Consider the following 16,107-nt stretch of genomic DNA (forward strand, 5'->3'; position numbering starts at 1 on the left):
GTACTTAGGGTCTGTTCTCTTCAACTTAATTTCAATTCAGTCAGTTTAGTTCAGCTCCAATCAATTTAGTTCAGTATATCAGAATAGACCCTTATTTTTTATTTTGTTTCTATTTTTGCAGTTTATTTTGTATAATCCATACTACAATCCACTGTCACGCACGTCTGATTCAAGTAGCCGTGATGCTGCACTACTGAACGAAATAATGGCAACTTCTTTCCCAAATCTTCAAGTTGAACTAAGCCGCGCAGATTGGTCTCCCTTGGATGATGGCATAGTCGGCATTACAATGCAATTACCCTCGTTGAGTAATGAGATTTCTTCAAGAAAAGCTATTGATGAGCATATATATAATTTTCTTTATGGTCCTATGCAAAAGAAGAAGCTAAGACTCCCTATTTTTATTGAAATTTGCCCCAACTAACAATAACTTTATGGAAATGTACAAGAATAGTACGAGTATGTATAAACTTGATGTGACACTTGATAATACAAACTTTGATATACATTTTCTTTAAACAAGATAAATTATCAGTGACCTGAATCAATTAATGTTTGATTTTTTATTTTTTTTATACATTTTATACATGTTATTTTACACATCACTACAAATTTACTATGATCTCTCTGTTTTACACATTACTAGCAAAATTATTTGTCACCATAACCTTGAATTTAAATTAAAGCATGACTCTTGAACTTGCTAAGAGCATTATATTACTCACCAATTTCGCCCTACTCGCTTTATACTCACTACATGATCATGTATGGTAGATGGTGATCAATATTTTTCGGTTTTTCCTCATGACCATTTTTTGGCATTAGTAGCCATATTAGGTAAAATTAGAGGTTGAACATGTTTTTTAATACTACTCAAAAGAGACAAGAGAAGATTAGAAGATCTTCAAATTTAGTTAGTAGTAAGTGTCACACATTTATACTTCTTATTTAAGTAGACCAACTTGATTTATACTTCCTCATAAATGAGTGACCAACTTAAGGATATTATACACTATTCAAAAATGGACCCATTTTTGCACATTTGGTGTGATTATGGAAACTAGATCAAACAAATTAACTTCACTTTCAAGACTAATTTCTTCTTTATTTCTCCCCAAAAATTATGCTGTACTGTAGTAATGCTGTGTTCCTTAACTTTCAAGTGGAAGCCCACTATTCCCATCTTTAGCATAAAGCTACCCTTAATTATTTGTCCCCTTTCTTTTTCTTTCTCCTTGCTCTAAAGTTGAAACCAACCACCCACATACCCCCTAAAACAAACAAATTTTCAGTTTTCAGATTTTTATTTTTTCTTAAAAAAAATAAAGTATTTTTTGTCTTGTTTTTAATTAAATTTCTAAACTTTACTCTTTTTTTTTTTCCTTCTTCATCTCTTATTTTGAAGAGAAATTATGAAAAATATGAAGAGGGTGTTCTTGTATTTGGGGATGAGTTCATGTGTTTCTACCAAAACTAATGAATCTCCTTCTAATTTTACCTTGGAAAAAGCACTCAATTCTGTTCAATCCCCTGTTTGGGAACCTGCTGGTAATTTACTTCCCTTAATCTTCTTAATTACATAGTTGAATATAATTAGCGACGATAAAATCTTGGTTCATGTAGCCGACCCCATCATTGGATTTAATGCTTTGAATCTTTGATGTATGTTGTTGTTAAACTTTGCATTCTCTAGTTTACAATATTTTGTTGATATTATGATCTCAGTTTGAAAATACATAAGTTTGCAATATTTTGAGAAGATTAGCCTTGGAATAAAGAACTGATTATATTTGGACTTATAATATTTAAATTCTAAATATAGATAAAGTTATACGTAGTCTATAAGTTTAAATTTGTTGGATTTTAGGAAGTATGGAAATTTATAGGACTTGACGTATTTTCGAAACTCGAGTCGTTTACTTGCTACATAAGTTGAATTAATTAGCTAGCTTTAATAATTAATCATCATGATTAGTGAGGTTAATTATACTGCATAATTATTGTAAATGTTCCAGGTAGTAAAGAGGAGACCTTTTATGATTCAAAGCCTTGGCTAGATTCAGATGATGAACAAGATTTCTTCAGTATCAATGGTGGTAAGTATTGCAAGATTGTACGGAGTATTTAACTTAGTTTAATACTACTAAAGTAATTCTTAATATGCATTATCAATTAATTATTAATTTAATATATGTGATATTTAAGGGTATAAAGGGAGGTTAATCTTATATTCTCATGAATCATTACTGTATATCTTTGCATATATTCCTGAATACATAGGAAAAGCATAGAGGATTTGAATCAGTACGAATTTTGTGATTTCGGTTAATTATTACCTCTATTTTATATTTCGTATTACTTAGTAACTTGCGAACTTCTTTACTATTGAAATACGGAGTATTGATTTTGACCTTATATTTACTAAATATACACACGGAATAAAGTCAAAAGATTTTTGGATTAGAATTAAACTTTTAGGTAGATTTTTTCTCAAGAAAAAGGGTAAAATTTCAAAATATAAACTATTTTATAATCATTGCTATTACATGATTAATGCTCAAAGTTATATATTGACAATTACAATTACAATTACAATTACAATTACAAAAGGTTTCCATACTGCAATTAGTAAGGAGGAAGTATAAACAGTTCTGTAGTAGGTAAAATAATTAGGAATTAGTAGGTAAAATAATTAGGAATTAGTAGTTTTATACCAGTCTATAATTGGTTTGGAATCATGGATGATGTTTCATAAGCTCGAGTTGATATCGAATTACGCAATGATTGCTCCTGCAAAAAGGGAGTATGAATGAACAATTTGGGCAGCCCTTTCTTCATTTATTTTAGAGGCCCACCTTGCAACTACAAGTCAAACTACTACTTCCTCCGTTTTTTTTACTTGCAACACTTCCCTAAAATTGAAATATCACAATACTTGCAACACGTTATAAAAGGAAAGTTATTTTAAGGAAAAACTATATTATTTCCCTTATTTAAAGCACATGGCCCACTAAATTACACTCCTAACAACCACTCATCCCATTTTAAAGTGTATTATATCATGTGAACCCCACATTTCTTAAATACCGTGAAAAAGTGTATGTTGCATCTAAAAGAAAACGGAGGAAGTATAATTCTAGACATTGATGAATAAGGTCGAGCAACATTAAGGTGGGCTCGCTATTTGTTTTATCCACCTTATCTTTACTTAGTAAAAATTACAGTGTATGTGAAATATTAGGTAAATAGAACACAATCGGGTATTGAAGATAGCTATTTTCTTTACTCATACATCACCTATGTGAGTATGTGACTCTATCATATACGGGTACACTTATCGCCTATATGGCTCTATTATATACTCAGTTGTGTCATGCACTTACTTAGGTGTGTGTATGTTTCCGTCATTGTGGCATTGTGCATCTAACACCTTGTGATGCTCAGATACGCCTCCGTATAAGGTAACAAACAAGAACGAAGATCAACACCAAGGAAGGAGGCTGTCCGAGCTATTCAAGGACAGCAGCTTCAGCAGGGACAGCCTAACAAGTGCAAAGGCACAAGCAGCAAGTGAAGAAGGAAAAGAGACGCCAACAATTTCAAGTAAAAGTACTCCTAATAATAAGATGGAGAAAGATAAAAAATCTGGGGGTAAATCTGTTAAGCATTGTTTACCAAGTTTAGTTAGAAGTTTAAGTTGTGGTGATCGCAAAAAGAGGCCAAATCCTGCTCATATTGCTGTTGCAGGTTGATGAACACAACACACAAACATAAACATAGTTTGTCTTGATAATTTATATATGTATGGCGTTGTAAAGAGAGTGATAAATATTTATCAAAGTAATTAATAAGAGTGCTTTGCTTCTAATCTTTCTTAACATATTTGTAAAGTATCTGTGTTTTGTCGATGCACCTCTATGACTATTGAAGCCTCTGATACATGCAAATTTCATTGAAACAAATCAAATAAAACTTCACTTGAATATACTATAATTTTAAAAAGGACTTTTTGTTAAAAACTATCAAATAAAGTCCATATTTTATGAGAAACTACCTAATAAAAGATAAAATGTTGTAAGAAACCATCTAACAAAATGTTAATTGTTGTAAAATACTACTTCCACTAGAAATCCATCATTAACCCACCTCAAAACACCTCCAAAACCACCGTTTTCACCCCAAAACCAACACAACCTACTTGAAATTGCCTTCACCAAACCGAAACCACCCTTCAATCCCAAAACCACCACCTCTAACCCCAAAAATCAACATCCTGAATCACGAAATTAAACTATCCTCACCAACTCGGAATATCTTCTAACCACCCCAAAAATAACTTTATCACCTTGAAAAGCAACCTTTTGTGATGGTTTCGGGGGTGTTTTGAGGTAGGTCAAAATTAGATTAACTGTGGAAATTCGGCCAAAGGTAATACCTTACAACATTTAACCTTTTATAAAGTAATTTCTTACTATATTTTTTTTATTAGGTAGTTTCTCACAAATTTTAGGTTGTATTAGGTAGTTTCTCATAAAAAAAAAAAAATAAATAAAAAAAAAAAAAAAAAAAAAAACCCTTTAAAAATTCTCTCAAAATGTGAATGATTACAAGACTTTAAATAGGGAAAAACTTTTAAATTAAAGACTGAATATTTATATAGAATTTAAAGTTTATTTAAACAATTAATATCAGACAAATCTAACTTAGTTTTCATTTTCATTGTATTTAATGTACATTGCTAATTATTATATTAATTAAATTTTTGTTGATGAGACGTAACATAACATTTATAGCTAATAATCGTTTGGTCATGTTGAAGAAACAAAATTTAAGTTTTTAAATTGGAAAATTTTTAATGAAAGAAGGAGTTCATACGAAGTATTTAAGGTGTAACAAAACAATTAAAATCACACAAATCTAACTATTGTACTTTATAGTTTTCGTATATTTAATGTTCATTACTAATTATAAAATGTTTGTTGATGGGACGTAACAACATAACAAGTAAGACCAATTGCTAATAATCGTTTGTCATGTGAAAGGCACAAAATTTTAAATATCTCACTCCTGCTAGATAAAAATTACATTGTCTTTGCTAATTATTGTCATTTTTGGATCGGTAACTTTTATATTCGGAATTATTACAACGTTCATGCAACCCCATAAATTGTCGATATGTGAAATATTAAGCATGTCAATAAATAATAATAATCAAAGCAATATTTAAGCCAAATCCAAAAAAAATAAAAAGGAAAAAAAAAAACTACTTTAAATCCAATTGATCTACACCATGTTAGAACCAACAACAGTAACTGTTTCCGGAAACAAAATTCTCCTAAGCGTGTTAGGGTATTACAAGGTGTATCAAGATGTCCTAAAGCTAGTGTCCGAGTGTCTGACTATCCTTTTAGCTCCGCTTGGCTTGAGTAAGTCCAAGGGCTCAGCTTACACGTCCGAGAGTTCGGCTTGCAAAACAAGGAAGGTTAGTTGCCCTGGGGGTGTGACCGGGAAAGTCCCTCCGATGCTTAAGTCAACAAGAGTACTTTCTAGAAAGAGAAAGTAGAGAGAGAGAGTGTAATTAGAGAGATAAAGTAGAGAGAGAATTCAGAAAAATAAGCAATATTATAATTCTTCTGTTTTCTTAGTTGACACCTTTCTATTATCACGCTTGCCAACGTCAAAAATAAGCAAACCTTTGCTCGATCTTCCCAAAATAAGCAAACCTTTTGATTAACCCAGAGTAAGTTAACCTTTATGGGGTATTCTCTCAAAATAAGTCATGACTGGTTTCTTTTAAGTGTAACCAGTTGTTTGGGTTGCTTATGCCACATGTCATTGTGTGATTGGTCAATTTTAAAAAATTTAATTAAAATGTATTATTTTAATTAATTTTGTAAATTTTGTAAATTAGAAAAAAAATTAATTAGAATTAGGAAAAAAGTGACCTATTTGGTAGGTTGTAGGTCATCTGACTTATTTAAAAAAAATGTCCAATAAAGGTCAACTTACCTAAAAGGTTTGCTTATTTTGGGAAGACCGAGCAAAGGTTTGCTTATTTTTGACAAATTTTCCTATTTTTAACGATTAATATCTCTAATTATCAACATTGAAAAATTATAAAAAGTGGATATTAATAAAATATTCATTGAATTATTGAAACGATTCAAACAAAATCCCACATGAATATGTTTTATCGTATCCATAAAACACAAAAGCGAGTCAAAACATGTTATGTGAATAGTGTAAAAGTCAAACGGTGTCAACTAAAAAACGGAGAAAGTATTACTCTTTTAAAACTTTATGCAATTTCAAGTGATGCAAAAAAATAATAATAAAAAAAATAAAAAAGGGGGAAATAGATGATACACAAGTCGATTAGGTTAAAATCAGTAAAGAGCAAAGAAAGAAAAAGGGGGAAAAAAAAAGGATTAACAACAAGCTAGCTTAGCTTAATTGGTTAAAGTTTTGAAGGGGTAGTATCACTGTATCACTACTCAAAAACACAATTGCATTTCATATTACTATATTAGCACGTGGGAATCACGTGGCCAGTTCGAAGAGAGAACACTAAAACGTAGTGTAGAACCCTAAACCCCTGAACCTGGTACTTGGTAATGTAGGAAGTTGGGATTTTACAAACCCAAAACGCTCAAACTTTCACCATTTTGCAAAGGGCAAACCACAATAATAATCAAGAGATAGAAAGAAAATGGCAAAGGAATTCACAAAATCATCCAAAATCAGCCTTAAATTCAAAAGCAGAAGCAGTAAAAATGGAGACAACAATGGTGAATTTGATAAACAAGAAAAGGGTAAAACAGGTTTCAGCAAGAAATTTACAAAAGAGAAGACTCAAATTCGATCAAACCCATTAAAGGTATCATCTTTGGAATTCAGCAAGAAGAAATTTGGGGAAAAAAGGAAGAAAGTTGAGGATTTTTCAGGAAAAAGCAGCAAAAATTTGGGGAATAATTTTGATAAGCAACTCAATAATGATGATAACAAGTATATCAGAAAAAACCCATTAAAGTTTTCTTCTTCAGAATCTGGTAAGAACAAATTTGGGGATAATAGGAATAAATTTGAGGAGAATTCATCAAAAGTTTCAATTGCGAGAACTGAGAGGAAGAAATTTTGGAAGAAAAATTCTGAGGTTGATTCAGTGGAAGCTAAACCAAAGAAGAAGAAGAGAGTGATCAAGATTGATCGTTACGACTTTTCGAATAAGCGACTTGATGATGGAAATGTGCTTAATGGTAAGTGAAATTGCTGTTATTTATGGTATAATTATGTTTGTATAAGTTCAATTTATATCCATTATTTTAGCTGAATTAGATTATCTGTGAATTTTAGAGATAACCAATCAACAGAAGAAGGAAGAGAAAAAAGAAGAGGTTGACAAAGTGGAATTGTCAATGAATGCACAGTTCAGGGCAATTAAACCAAGTCCTTCAATCCTTACATTTGTTGAGGACAATGTAACTTCCTTTGCTAATTTTGCTTAAATTGTTTGTGGTTTAGATTATTGATTGTTAGTTTTGTTACTTTGATTGATTTTCTTATGGGTTATTGTTTTGTAAATCTGTTTAGTTATTGGGTCGTAGACGCGATATTGAGCTACGAAGGGCTGGCTATAACACTGAACTCTCGGCGCCATTGGATAACATACCCTTCTCCACAAGCACGGATAGAGAAAGAATTGAAGAAAGTGTATGTTCACTTACTGGGAGTTGCATTTTTGTCTTAATTTCCTTTTTCATTATTAAGGTCATTTGTTGCTGCTGTATATGTATGGATAACTTTGCTTGTTTCAATCATTTTATAGTAATGATTGTAGATGTTACTCCAGCCTCTTAGCTATAGCATTGGAGCGAGTCTAGCAATATGATAAATTTTGTTTGCAATATATCTTACTGATGATATAAATGAACTTTCTAGGCCTTGCAATTGGCATTTTGTTTTACTTGTCAACATCAAATCTAGTGAAATACCCAAAATGGGTCCTATTAGCCATCAGACTATCATTTTGTTTGTCCTTCATGTTTTCCATTGTTCTCACTTTTTTATTTCAGGTATTCAGGAATAAGATGGAGTTTTTCGCAGCTGCAAAAGTTTCTTCATCATTTCCCCCGCCTGATCTTCCTGAGATTGCATTTGCTGGTAATTGATTTTCATCCTATGTATGTCCAAGTTTCTTAACCTGTCTAGTATGGTTGGAAATCTTGGGATTGATGTTCTCATGGACAATGGAAAGTTCTTGAGTTCTATAGATGTTGCCCCATGCTACTGCTTTTTTTCTCTAGCCATTTTGTGAAATGTGAAATGAAGGACGATTTTTACCTATTTGGCTTATTTTAACTTTATTCTACATTCAAATTTGTAAAGATGCAACTCATCTTATGAGTTATGACTACTTGTACACATTACATTTCCTTTGGGAAAATGGAGAAGAATAAGGCACCAAAAATGATATCGTGTACTTCTCCCTCCTCTTTAGGCAGGTCTAATGTTGGGAAATCGTCTCTACTTAATTCACTTACCAGACAATGGGGAGTTGTTCGGACTTCCGATAAACCGGGTCATACTCAGGTTTCATTTCATCAACTTTAGACATTTTGCTTCATGCTGCAATTTTTGTATTTAGTCTATTAATAGTCTATCTGGCTTTTGTTTTGCAGAGTATTAACTTTTTTAATCTTGGTACAAAGCTCAACTTAGTAGATTTACCGGGTTATGGCTTTGCTTATGCAAAAGAAGAAGTCAAGGAGGCTTGGGAAGATCTGGTAAGTATGCTACTATACTTGCAAACTTTTGTTTTGTCTAGTTCCAGGGTCACATTAATTTTTTGTCTAGTTCCACATTATAGAGCTTATATAATGTGATGTACTTGGATTACCAAGCTGCATTCTAGAGTGGGAGACTGGGAGATGACAATTTCTTAGCTTGTTATTAATCTGTCAAGTTCTATCACATGTCAATCAAGGATATTTAAACTTCATGCTGAAATATTATTTCAATTCATATTTTTTTACAAAATACCTCCCTGTGATGCTCTACTTTGTACTGTATGTGATCTTTATGATATGCGCCTTGCCTTTTACCTGTTTATCTTGCAAGAGCATACTATATCAGCAAATGGCATACTTCCTCCATTCCAGTAAAACTATAAAACTGTTATATTAGGCAAGAGGAGCAAGGAAGTAGGTGACTAACTGATGTGCTTATACAAAAAGTAAGAAATACAAAATACATTTCAACAAAATTTGAGGAGAGAGATGACCAATGCCAACTGGCCATGTATAAATAGATTCAAATTTAGCGAAACCTTTAGGGTAGTTCTGGTAACAATGTAGCTATACAGATGGCACTCATGTCAGGTAAAATAAATGTTATGCTTTTATAATCTGCCATTACCATTGTTTATCATTACATAATTTGGTATGCTTTGATAATTTGAGGTCATTCGGATTTGTATATTGTAGGTAAAAGAGTATGTTTCCACAAGAATGGGGCTAAAGAGAGTGTGCCTTCTCATTGATACCAAGTGGGGTATGAAACCAAGGGATCACGAACTTGTTCATTTGATGGAAAGGTATGTCTCTCTCTCTCTCTCTCTCTCTCTCTCTCTCTCTCTCTAAGTTTCAGCAATACTATTATGTTATCTTTGCGTAGCTCTGCTAGCATTAGTAATGCTCTGCATAAAGTATGGTGACTAACACTGTTGTGAATCTCAAATTCGTACTTTAAAACATTGGATTTGCTATTGAAACTTAAGACTTCTAGCATAAGTTAAAGGCCTTGGACTAACTTGTCAGACTAATGGTGGCCTTCGTTCAATAACATAATTTCCTTCAATTTGTATCCTAATAATTTTTTTTTCAATTTTCAGATATCAGACCAAGTATCAAATTGTCTTGACAAAAACAGACACAGTGTTCCCCCTTGATGTGGCTCGTCGTGCTATGCAGATTGAAGAGGTGAGCACTTTGAAGTATCACCTTCCCATTTTCCCCTACGACAGTCTCTTTAACTAACATCGTATAAAATCCATTTGTTTGTGTTTGCAGACACTCAAAGAACATAGATCCATTGTCCAACCTGTGGTATGTCTTTCTTGTACCAAGTCCATATTTATGTCTGTGTTTAAGAATTTGAGATAGAAAGGAATTGCATATTTTTTGTTCTCGTATTGATATTTGCAATTTGGCATTGGCTGTGGCAGATGATGGTCAGTTCAAGATCTGGAGCTGGCATTAGATGTTTGAGAACCGCACTTTCGAAAATAGCGCGATTTGTGAAGCCTTGAACATTTTTGGATGGATGTTGGGACTTTTTTTTTTTTGAGCAGATTTACATGTTTAGGTTACTTTAAGTAGGCTTGAAAGTGCAAGACTTGGACGTCGCCTAACAAATTGAGAACAATCAGTTGAATGTAATTTCTTCATTATATTCATACATAATGAAATTTGGCAACTGGAATTCAATCAGAGGTATATAGAAAGCATTTTAATTGTACAATTATAAGTGGCTTGTTGATGCATATTAAAAAGCTCTATCTGTCGATGATCACCAACCAAAGTAGATTGTAGATATGCTACACTATCTCAATTAAGTATCACCAAATGATTTTGGTTAAGGTATAATTTAAATTAATTATGCACAACTTCTAATGCAATATTGTAATAACACTCTTTTGATGTACTTGTTACAAGAAAAATACAGAAATTTAACATTTGGAAAAAAAAATTTAAAAAATCATTAAGGAAATAGGGGGAGCATATTGCTTATAATTATTATCCATATAAAATTTGAGAAATCAATGATCAAGACTGATCTTCCAAGGAATATAACTGCACAAATCATTCTTTATGTAAGCACAGTCAGCTTGGATGAAACTCAATTATTTGAGGCAAGTTGGGGTGGGGATTTCCTTACCCTTCCCCCCGCTCCCAAATTAACAAAAATTTAAATAAAAAAGACTGATCTTCCAAGGAACACAACTGCAAAATTCGTTCTTTATGTAAGCACAGTTGGCTTAGATGAAACTTGATTATTTGAAATAGTTTAAGCTGATAATACTTTTTTTCCACCTGTAAATGAATCTTTCAACTGGGACTGGAGTCATAGTATTCAAAACTACTTGTAAGAGACGGGGCATAGAGGTAGTAGAAAATATAGATCCGTAAGAAGAGGATGAATGAATAACTTACATGTACTAATATTGCATGGCAAAATATTACAAGTATTATAGCTATGCTGTCACAAACAATTACCCTAAGGTTTTCCATGATGTAAAGTTTAATATCAATGTCCTACATTACTCAGTAGACTTGATTGAAAAAATGAACTCCTTGATCAGACACAAAAGGTGCGGAAAAATCCTCTACATGTAAATACTTGGAGAGATTCAACTTCAAATTCCAGGAGCAGCTTGTCATGAGCAAAATTCGCAAACATAACATTGGTTTTCTATTAGAAAAATATTATTGATACACCTATAGTAAAGCATCCTGCAGCCACCCACGGACTCAGCCTTTCACCTGATGCATATAAACAAGGAAAACATGTCAGAAGCTATATGGCATTTCCAGAAAACCTCACCATAAGAACACATCAATTGAAACCTATTGTATTACAATCAAGGAGAAATCAAGCACCATTGCTTAACAGCAAAATACGGCAAAAGAACACAGCTTTTCCTGAATATTGTAGGTTCACCACTTCATCACATATATAAGCATGAATGTGCTTTAAAAAACCTTAAAATAAACAAAGCCAAAGCTCATATCATTCATTTAGTCTTAATCTCTTGCAGTATTTTTGGTAACTAAAGTAACTCGATAAACCTCTATTCTCCTACATTAAAAGATCAACCTTGAGATATAAATGAGATAGTAGTAGGCATCTATTACATTTTACCACACAACAAGGAAGATCAATTATGAACATGTTTGATATAAACCTTCAAGACCAAATAAACCAATATTGGCAATATGAAATTTTAGAATCATTATAAGTCAGCATTTCAGTCTGAAGAGATAAACTGTGTAATGAAGGATGTAGAGTGGTACAGCCATTGCGTTATGTATTAATGAAACCACTGGTGTGACTGTCAGCAAACTTTACAGAGATGAGCGAAGGATTTAATATGCAAAGGATTCCATCAAGCCACAACTACAATACTAAGAAATTAGAAGGATAAGTCATCACTAACAATTACAGCCACATTCAGCAATACAAAATAGAACTATAACAAGCTTACCAATCCTAGCAGCCTTCCAAAAGAACCCTCGAAATCTGTAAAACCAGAAAATATTAGATGAAACCAAAAAAAATGACACCTAAGAAAAGTGAAATTACAACAAGACTAGCTCCTCCCTAAACAGTATCTTCAACTTGATAAGTTGAGGTGTGTTATACAGCTTAACCCTGAAATGAAACAAGGCACTTTGAACATAATACAAGGTTACAGTCATGATTCAGATTTTAACTAAAGATATCCTTATTGCCTTATATATAGAATGGTGGTATTATAAACCTTACTAAACCTCCAAAGAATTAGAATACACAACATGCCTTGCACAAGTAATATCCCAGAGATTCATCCGGTTCTGCAGTAAAGGTTTACACAATAGTTTCTAATATGAGGCTCTATCTATAAAACAGTACACACACTTCTAGTCTCACATCAACAAAAGAAGATAGTCCTTTCTTTCTTTCGGGGTTTTTTTTTTTTTTTGAAGAAAATACATCTGTATCAGTTATTATTGATACACTAATTTATATGACAAGGTTCAAGAAGATAATGGCAGTAAAAGCTAAAGAGGACAAGATTCAGCTACTTGATACTGCATTGGGAAATCTGGAAACAATGACTGTCACACAGATTTCAGTACACAGACTAGCTAGTAACTACAACAACCAACTTACCTTTCATGTGTGAGATATAAGCTTATATGATATTATATACTAATAAAGGACCACAATATAATGCTTCCTGGTCAATAAAATGCTCCCACATATCCACTCCTTATTTAACAATGAGGATCAGGGAAAAAAGAGGCCATTTATCCACCAATCCACAGAGCCCTTTGTCCATAAGCACATTGAGTGATAACCCATGGAGCTAGTAATGGCCTTAATACAACAAAAGGTTTAAAAACCATGAAAAAGAGTTCACATTGTTCCAGAATATTTCACTGTCCAATCATGTGTGGAGTTTCAAGTATACAAGTACACAGAGAAGCATATGCCTAACGGGATACGTAACTCATGCAGCATGTTAAATTACAATGACATTTTTCCTAATCTCTCTTCGCTTAATCCAAGCGTAATTTGTATCCAGCATAAAGAAACATTTTGTTGACAGCATGGACTACAAGCTTAGTTCCATTATTAGTTGGATAATCAGCACACAGTAAATAGAAGGTAGGACTATAGATAACTATCAACTACAGCTTCCTACAACCATGAGAATTAAAATAGTATCCCTCTCCAATAAGTGGCAATTCCTAATCCCTTGGCAGCTAACTAAACAAAACAAAAGGCATTCTAACAATTTATACAGAACTCAATTCCTAAAAACTGAAGCTTAGCAAAGTAAAGGCCTAATTTAACATAGAGATTGCTACATCTACCCACTGGATAATCTACCCATATAAATGGACAATTAAAATCTATTAGATGTTACTTAGATTACAATAACTATTAATGTCTATTTTACGTGGGTAGATTACCGAATGGGTAGATGAAGAATGCTCCATTTAACACACACAAACTAACATTCCTAGCTAATTAAATCATCTTAATAATTAGTAGAACTGTAGAGACAATAAAAAAAGTAGTCCTCCGACCTAAAAATAGTTGCCACATAGTACTAAACTCTCAGTCCCTCACAACTAATGACAAGCCATGATTTCACTAAAAGACCCTTTCTGAAAGTCATATCATTTTCATACTCTTCCCATAACTCCCCAAATCAGACAATCTATAAAAATTATGTCAACCATTTTCGACATCCTACAACGGCACACTAATACTATTTTGGGAGTTGGGAAAGAACACAAAGTATTCTGTATCATATATTAGAATCAACTCAAATTGAAAGGACATCATCCCCAAAACCGAAGGCGTATTACATGCAACTTATAATGATCAAAAGTCTCCAAGCTTCAGACATTCATAATTCATACAATGCAGCCGCTCAACTTAACAATGACTAAAAATATTGACTAGCATTAATTCCTCAGGTTTCAACCATAACTAATCAAAGAACAAAAAATTAATTGAAAAAGAAATATGAAATCATACCCAGTTCTCTGTTCAAGAAGGGCAGGAAAATGCATCTTGATATAAGTGCATGTACAAATAACTAAAAGCACCACCGTCAAGAAAGAGTGAAAATTGAAAAGCGCCGACTGAAAATTTCCCCAAAAAAAACCAATTATAAATTCGCCAAAAATTGACCAAACAATCAAAATAATTCTATCAATTGAATAGATTAAAAAGCTAAAATTGAGTAATTTTACCATGATTAATGCCTCCTATTTGTGCTCAGAAACTCGTTCAAAATCTTCCCAAAAAAACCCTAACCAGAGAAAATCAATTGTTTCGAATTAGAAGAGATTTGAATCATGTATACACATCATAGCATCAATATCAAATTGAAAAAACACAGCGAAGAGAAAGAGAGAGATTACCAAAGATTAAATGGGAAGGATACGAGAAATTGCGAAGCGAAGAACCCTAGATTGAGAGGGGAAGGATGAGATCTCCGGTGATCGGTGACGACGGAAAAATCAAAAAATCAAAAGAAATTGGTCGACTCCTTTTGTTGTAAGTTTCCTTCTCACTCAATACGGAGTAAAAAGGTTTTATTTTTATTTTTTTTTAACTTAACCCAATAATAAAAAGTTAAAAACCCACACAAACACAACTACAAAAGGATTAGAAAAATTTGCTAAAAAAAAATAATAATTAGAAAATACGTAAAAAAAAACAAAAAAAAAAAAAATAGGGCCAAAATTTTATCTATTCAAGCTTAACTAAGGACTAATGTAGTTTTTAAATTATTAAAAAAATTATTTTTGAACATAAAAAAAAAAATATTTAACCATTTAAATATCGATAAGGAAAAATTGCAAAACATAATACAACATTTGGCCCATTTCTTTTAAATAATACAACCTTTTAATTATTTTTTAATAATACAATCTTTAGGAGTTTTAATTTTAACAAGACAAAATTGGATATTTAGTGGTTTTGAGGTTAAAGAAGGGGAGGGGATATTCACCCCTTCCCCATCCCCACTACCAAAAACTCATTCCTTCCCCTTTCCTAACCTCGAAACTCACCGGATATCCAATTTTATCCGGTTTAAAATTAACACTCTCTAAAAGTTATATTATTAAAAAAATAATACAACCTCAGTTTTTTTACTTGACACTGTTTGACTTTTACACTATTCACACAACATGCTTTGACTCGCTTTTGTGGTTTAAGGTTGTATTATTTTTTGCAATTTTTCCTATCGATAATGCAACTTTGTTTTTATTAGTATTTATTTTTACAGGGATAATGCAACTTTGTTCAATACGGAGTGCATTTCATGATTTTTTTTTCTTTTGGTAAAATAAAGGCAAAATTGGTATAAATCACTTTTTTGACCAACTTTTTTTGAAAAAACCATCTTTTATGTTTTTTTTTTACTAAACCACCTTTTAAGTAGCTAATTTATTGATTGCACCACCCCTATTTTAAATTTTGACGAAAAATTTAAATGAGACGTCAAAGGGGTCCACGACTTGTGTTTTTCCCTCCTAAATCATTTATTCTTTCCCTTCCAAAAACATTCGACCCTTCCCTCTATATAAATGCATGACTAAATTGAGCAAAGCTCTAAAACACCAAACCTAATTTTGCCGCACAAATTAATTTGTAGTCTTTGTTCATTTTCAAACTCTAAACTGTGGTAATTGAAGTGGATGGTTGAGATGGAAGGGAAGGTTTTGTTGTGGTTGTTGATTTGGAAGTGGATGGTTGAGATGCAATCCGTTAGATTTGAAATAGGGGGTGGTGCAATAAAAAACTTAGGTACTTAAAAAATGA

At 32.4% G+C, this 16,107-nt stretch overlaps 2 protein-coding genes across 2 annotated transcripts; both read left to right on the forward strand.

Moving 5' to 3' along the window:
• Positions 1-1,076: 1,076 nt before the first annotated feature.
• LOC145581629 (uncharacterized) lies at positions 1,077-3,868 on the forward strand. The gene is made up of 3 exons (XM_081638645.1): positions 1,077-1,548; positions 2,016-2,096; positions 3,445-3,868. Exons 1-3 carry the CDS (start codon positions 1,413-1,415, stop codon positions 3,750-3,752), a joined length of 525 nt encoding a protein of 174 aa, XP_081494771.1. The 5' UTR covers positions 1,077-1,412; the 3' UTR covers positions 3,753-3,868.
• Positions 3,869-6,600: 2,732 nt separating this feature from the next.
• On the forward strand, positions 6,601-10,421 carry LOC145581630 (uncharacterized). The gene is made up of 10 exons (XM_081638646.1): positions 6,601-7,256; positions 7,354-7,478; positions 7,591-7,710; positions 8,073-8,160; positions 8,498-8,589; positions 8,679-8,783; positions 9,483-9,592; positions 9,890-9,977; positions 10,068-10,103; positions 10,223-10,421. Exons 1-10 carry the CDS (start codon positions 6,710-6,712, stop codon positions 10,304-10,306), a joined length of 1,395 nt encoding a protein of 464 aa, XP_081494772.1. The 5' UTR covers positions 6,601-6,709; the 3' UTR covers positions 10,307-10,421.
• The last annotated feature ends 5,686 nt before the right edge of the window (positions 10,422-16,107 follow it).

Source organism: Chenopodium album, chromosome 15 (assembly GCF_948465745.1).
Source record: "Chenopodium album chromosome 15, dcCheAlbu1.1, whole genome shotgun sequence".
In the NCBI taxonomy this organism is placed as follows: domain Eukaryota; kingdom Viridiplantae; phylum Streptophyta; class Magnoliopsida; order Caryophyllales; family Amaranthaceae; genus Chenopodium; species Chenopodium album.

What these genes read in the sequence shown, in the direction of transcription:
- LOC145581629 (XM_081638645.1), top strand. Translation starts at nt 1,413, where the DNA reads ATGAAAAATATGAAGAGGGTGTTCTTGTATTTGGGGATGAGTTCATGT. An exon ending in CCCTGTTTGGGAACCTGCTG is followed by an intron (nt 1,549 to 2,015) that starts GTAATTTACTTC and finishes TAAATGTTCCAG; the next exon opens with GTAGTAAAGAGGAGACCTTT. An exon ending in TTTCTTCAGTATCAATGGTG is followed by an intron (nt 2,097 to 3,444) that starts GTAAGTATTGCA and finishes TGTGATGCTCAG; the next exon opens with ATACGCCTCCGTATAAGGTA.
- LOC145581630 (XM_081638646.1), top strand. Translation starts at nt 6,710, where the DNA reads ATGGCAAAGGAATTCACAAAATCATCCAAAATCAGCCTTAAATTCAAA. An exon ending in CTTGTTCATTTGATGGAAAG is followed by an intron (nt 9,593 to 9,889) that starts GTATGTCTCTCT and finishes TTCAATTTTCAG; the next exon opens with ATATCAGACCAAGTATCAAA. An exon ending in GATCCATTGTCCAACCTGTG is followed by an intron (nt 10,104 to 10,222) that starts GTATGTCTTTCT and finishes TGGCTGTGGCAG; the next exon opens with ATGATGGTCAGTTCAAGATC.